The sequence below is a fragment of the Triticum aestivum genome, chromosome 5A, assembly GCF_018294505.1.
Source record: "Triticum aestivum cultivar Chinese Spring chromosome 5A, IWGSC CS RefSeq v2.1, whole genome shotgun sequence".
NCBI lineage: Eukaryota > Viridiplantae > Streptophyta > Magnoliopsida > Poales > Poaceae > Triticum > Triticum aestivum.
The window spans coordinates 634,796,759-634,801,523 of record NC_057806.1 but is presented as its reverse complement, the minus strand read 5'-3'; the positions used below and the strand labels follow the sequence as shown (position 1 = coordinate 634,801,523).

At 49.3% G+C, this 4,765-nt stretch overlaps 1 protein-coding gene across 1 annotated transcript; it reads left to right on the top strand.

Annotated features, from left to right (window-relative positions):
* On the top strand, positions 1-3,333 carry LOC123105501 (hydroxyproline O-galactosyltransferase GALT6). Its single transcript, XM_044527581.1, has 7 exons — positions 1-829; positions 1,029-1,273; positions 1,387-1,674; positions 1,760-1,888; positions 1,984-2,157; positions 2,622-2,729; positions 2,832-3,333. The coding sequence occupies exons 1-7, from the start codon at positions 103-105 to the stop codon at positions 3,039-3,041; spliced, it is 1,881 nt and encodes a 626-aa protein (XP_044383516.1). The 5' UTR covers positions 1-102; the 3' UTR covers positions 3,042-3,333.
* The last annotated feature ends 1,432 nt before the right edge of the window (positions 3,334-4,765 follow it).

The window sequence follows — 4,765 nt, the reverse complement described above, 5'->3', positions numbered from 1 at the left end:
CGTCCGCAATAAACCCACCCCGCCCCGCCCCGGCCGCGGACCCAGTCCAGAAGAACGGCTACTCCTTCCCCACCTTCTCTGACCGCCACCACGCGAACCGCCATGCCGCCCAAGCGCGCGTGCCGGCTGGCGCTCATGCTGGCGGCGGCGGGGTACCTCTGCTTCCTCCTCTTCCTCGAGCTGCCCTCCGTCTCCGTCGCGCCCCTCGCCACCGCCGACCGCCCGCGCCGCCGCGAGCTCGAGGCCCGCTCCTCCTCCACCGCGGCCCCGCTCCGGCCCCACACGCGCACCTTCCCCACCCCCGACCCGCCCCGCCGCGCCCGCCTCGCGCTCTCCTCCATCCGCGTCCGCGCCAACTCCTCCTCCGCCTCCTCCATCGACGCCGCCGCCTCCTCCGCCTTCGCCGCCGCGGCTCCCCTCCTGCCCGACCTCCTCTCCCCGTCCGCTCCCGCCTCCTCCTCCTCCTCCCCTTCCCCCTCACCGTCCGCCCCCGCGTCCTGCCCCGCCACCGTCTCCGTTCCCCGTGACCGCCTCGCCAGCACCCCGGTGGCCGTCGAGCTCCCGTGCGGGATGGCCGTTGGCTCGCGCGTGACCGTGGTGGCCCGGCCGAGGAGGAGGGACGGGGCGGCGTCCTCGCAGTTCATGGTGGAGCTGCTGGGCACCAAGGCCGTGCAGGGGGAGGAGCCGCCCAGGATACTGCACTTCAACCCCAGGCTCGCCGGCGACTTCACCGGCCGCCCCGTCATCGAGCTCAACACCTGCTACCGCATGCAGTGGGCGCTGCCGCAGCGCTGCGAGGGCCCGCCGTCCCGGCCAGAAGACGACAGAGGTGAGCTCCCTCGGTTGCAGAGTCTAAATTTTGCTTTAATCCCATCGTTCGCTAGGAAATTGAATATGCTCCTTCGATTGCAGAGTACTATTCAGTTTGGAAGCTATTTGTTCGTTAAAACTAAAACAATTTGCATCACTCAATTTGCTTGATGCCGTCAAAACCAAAACAATTTAACATGCTGGTTTTGTTCTTTCAGTTGATGGCGAAATCAAGTGTGAGAAATGGACTCGGGATGATGGCCCCAAGACAGATGAATCATCATCAAACATAAAGTGGCTGCTCAACAGTTTGATCGGCAAACCGGAGCCAGACGAGGTCTCTGTCGATCAGGCATACCCCTTTGCAGAGGGCAAGCTCTTTGTCCTAACCATCACAGCTGGTCTTGAAGGCTACCATGTCAATGTCGATGGCCGACATGTCGCATCCTTCCCTTACCGCACTGTAAGAATTTTGCCATGCCTCTACAGAGATTGCTCGTTGCTTACTTACATAGTATATCATGGATGGAGAACTTGTTATCTGACGGGCTGTCAATCTGTTGGTTTAACTAACAGGGTTACAATCTCGAGGACGCGACCGGCCTGTCGTTGAACGGGGACCTTGACATCGAGTCGATTTCTGCCGCCCATCTGCCCAAATCACACCCTAGCTTCGACCCACAGCGATACCTCGAAATGTCTGAACAGTGGAAGACCTCACCTCTGCCGACTGAACCTGTCGAGCTGTTCATTGGCATCCTTTCTGCAGCCAACCATTTCGCCGAGCGGATGGCCGTTCGCAAGTCATGGATGATTGCCACAAGGAGATCGTCCAACAGTGTTGCCCGGTTCTTCGTCGCTCTGGTAAGCACCTGTGGATGATTGATTGCTACACCTTAACAGTTATATTGCTGACTTCTGCAAACTCTAATAGAAGACTTGTTTACAGAATGGGAAAAAAGAGGTCAACGAAGAACTGAAAAAGGAGGCAGAGTTCTTTGGTGACATTGTTCTGGTCCCTTTCATGGATAGCTATGACCTTGTTGTTTTAAAGACTATTGCCATTGCTGAGTATGGGGTAAGAAAAACTAATACGTTTTTAACTGTTCTTCGATCATGCTTCAGCTCCATCGACAAAAATGCTCATTCTGACCTTGTCTATTTTATTTATAGGTGCGAGTTGTGCAAGCGAAATACGTAATGAAGTGTGACGACGACACATTTGTTAGAATTGACGCGGTGTTGGATCAAGTGAAGAAAGTAAAGAACGGGGGGAGCATGTATGTGGGGAACATAAACTACTACCACAGGCCTCTGCGATCTGGAAAGTGGGCTGTAACGTATGAGGTATGATATGATTCAGCTTCCTTTGCAATTACATGTAGCATGCCTTTTCCTTTTAATAAAAAAACTGAAAGAATCCTTGTGTGTTGGGCACTTGGGCCATGCAAATTCCTGCATCGGTGTGACTTGACCTCCATTATTCAGCATATTAATGCTTTACGGGTCATATCTGTTAGTTCCCCTTTCCAGTCTCATGTTTTAGTGCGTTCATGCTAGCCTCTGCCTTTCCTAAAGCAAGCATGGGTTTACCTGGTAGCTGGAGCTATGATTATGCTTGCAAATGAATTATTGATCAACCTATCAACACAGGGTGTTATATTTTACAATACCTGGTAGTGGTATTAGAGTATGATATTTCTTTTCCGAAAAAAAGTATGTGTCATAATTGTGGCAATTTTCTCCAGGTAGTAGTGATATATTTGACCCTGCATACATGAGTGTGTTGTAATTTTCCTGCTGCTCTTCAGGAATGGGAAGAGGAAGTATACCCACCTTACGCAAACGGACCGGGCTATGTGATTTCATCAGACATCGCTGAGTACATCGTATCCGAGTTTGACAACCAGAAACTGAGAGTAAGTCACCACCACCATCCTTGTCAGCAAGTAAATATCGAAGCATCTGTGTAGTGTGTCTAGAACCTAATAAACCGGACGCGTTTCCCTTGACTGATGCAGCTGTTCAAGATGGAGGACGTGAGCATGGGCATGTGGGTTCAGAAGTTCAGTAAGACTCGCCAGCCGGTGGAGTATTCGCACGACGTCAAGTTCTTCCAGGCCGGCTGCTTCGACGGCTACTACACGGCGCACTACCAGTCGCCGCAGCACATGATCTGCCTCTGGAGGAAGCTGCAGTCCGGGAGCGCTCAATGCTGCAACGCCAGATGACAACGAGGCTGCCTGGTAATTGAAAAGCAGCACCCGGCTCTCTGCAGAATCAAACAGCAAGGATGAGTTCGAGTTTGATCTTTGATTTGGAGGCTCTCTGGAGAATTAGCTTGCGTAATTCGCTCATTCTTTTGGTCAGTGGCTGGTTAATTCAGCTACTGATTCTGACACTAGCTAGATGCTGACACCATGTACATGTGTCAATTGTTTTTGACCTAGGAACTAACAGCTCTGCTGATCTCACCTGTATACCGGTTGTTCTCATATATACATATTAGATGTTTCAAGTCAATCATTTTTTGTATTCAGAGGCACATGTATGCAATGTCGATTCCACATGCAAGTATGATTTACCTAAGAAGTATGCATGTATACACCTTCTATCGCAGACTGGGAAAGTCTTTTACAAACTGACTGGACTTAAAACTCTTTGCAAATTGCAAGCACGGAAGCAAGCACTTCTTAAGCAGAGTTCCCACAAACATGACTGCAAGCATGAAAGCAACAACTTCCAAACAAGGAGCAAACTGAACTAAGTCTGAGCAAGGGGGTTCGAGAGGAACCCTGGAGGAAGTTATGGCTATAGTTTGGATTGTTATGGTTTGAGAGGAACCCTAGAGGAAGTTATGGCTATAGTTTGGTTTTCATCTTAATGAATCTTAGTATTTGTATCACTTGCTAAGATGAGAATTATAAATACATGTGAGACCATGTTTTGGCAGTATGTAAGAAGACGCCCCTCCCACATGATAATCGTAACAATCATGTGTGCCGGTGGTTTAATGATGTTACCAATTCCCTAGGAACAATTCCACCACTACTACCTTCACAACCACAACCACAAACACTTTCTCAGTTTTTATTTTTGTAACTAAAATACATAACAGCACCACTTTTAGTTTCTTAGTACTTCAGTTATACCCTTGCATCCTATATTAGTTGTAGAGAGTCTAGGTAAAGTAACGGTAAGTACAGGGATAGTTGCATAAGTGGCATACGGAACTTGAGAGATTAAGACACCTACCTTTAGCTCCCTTTTGGTTCGGCACTCATATACTTACACATCCACATTGGAGAGTGCTACGATAACTCCTTGCACTTCGGGATTTCTAGGAGTGGTTGGCCACTAGTATCGACCCGTTTCAAGGCACGAAGCAAAGGTGCACGGCGTTTGGGCAAAGCGGGCATATTTGGTTTCACGAGGAAAAGCGCTATGATCCCTACACCGCAAGGAAGTGATCCGTCAACGCAATTGGAAGTCGCTCAGCCATTGTTGGTACAACATTCAAGAGTGCGTCAACAAGTTTTGCGGCTTTATTTATCCTTTAGGTGGTTCAGACTTCAGAGTCATTTCATGAATTCTTTCAGAGAAGACATGTAGGAACCAACACATGTAAAGAGCGGTGTTTTAGGAAGTCAGCTATTTTCGCTCCCCTTTATGTTTTACAGTCACTCACACGTATATTGCAAAACATATGTAAACATAAGTTTGACTTGAAGCATTTCTCCAGAAATCTAACAGGCAGTTTCTATTAGTCCGGTTGCTTCGATGCCGGTGGCTACTACCAGTCCCCAGAGCAGATGGTCTGCTTGTGGGGAAAATTGCTACTGTGTGCATTGTCAATTCCACACTTCACCATCTGCTTGTGGAGAAATGCCAATGAATGCAGTATGAGGGCCAGGAGTAACAGCTTAGATCTCAGATGAAAAACAGAGACAACACA

Coding starts and splice junctions, on each gene's coding strand:
- LOC123105501 (XM_044527581.1), top strand. CDS start 103: ATGCCGCCCAAGCGCGCGTGCCGGCTGGCGCTCATGCTGGCGGCGGCG. Junction 1,889..1,983: donor TTGCCATTGCTGAGTATGGG/GTAAGAAAAACT, acceptor TTTTATTTATAG/GTGCGAGTTGTGCAAGCGAA. Junction 2,730..2,831: donor TTGACAACCAGAAACTGAGA/GTAAGTCACCAC, acceptor TGACTGATGCAG/CTGTTCAAGATGGAGGACGT.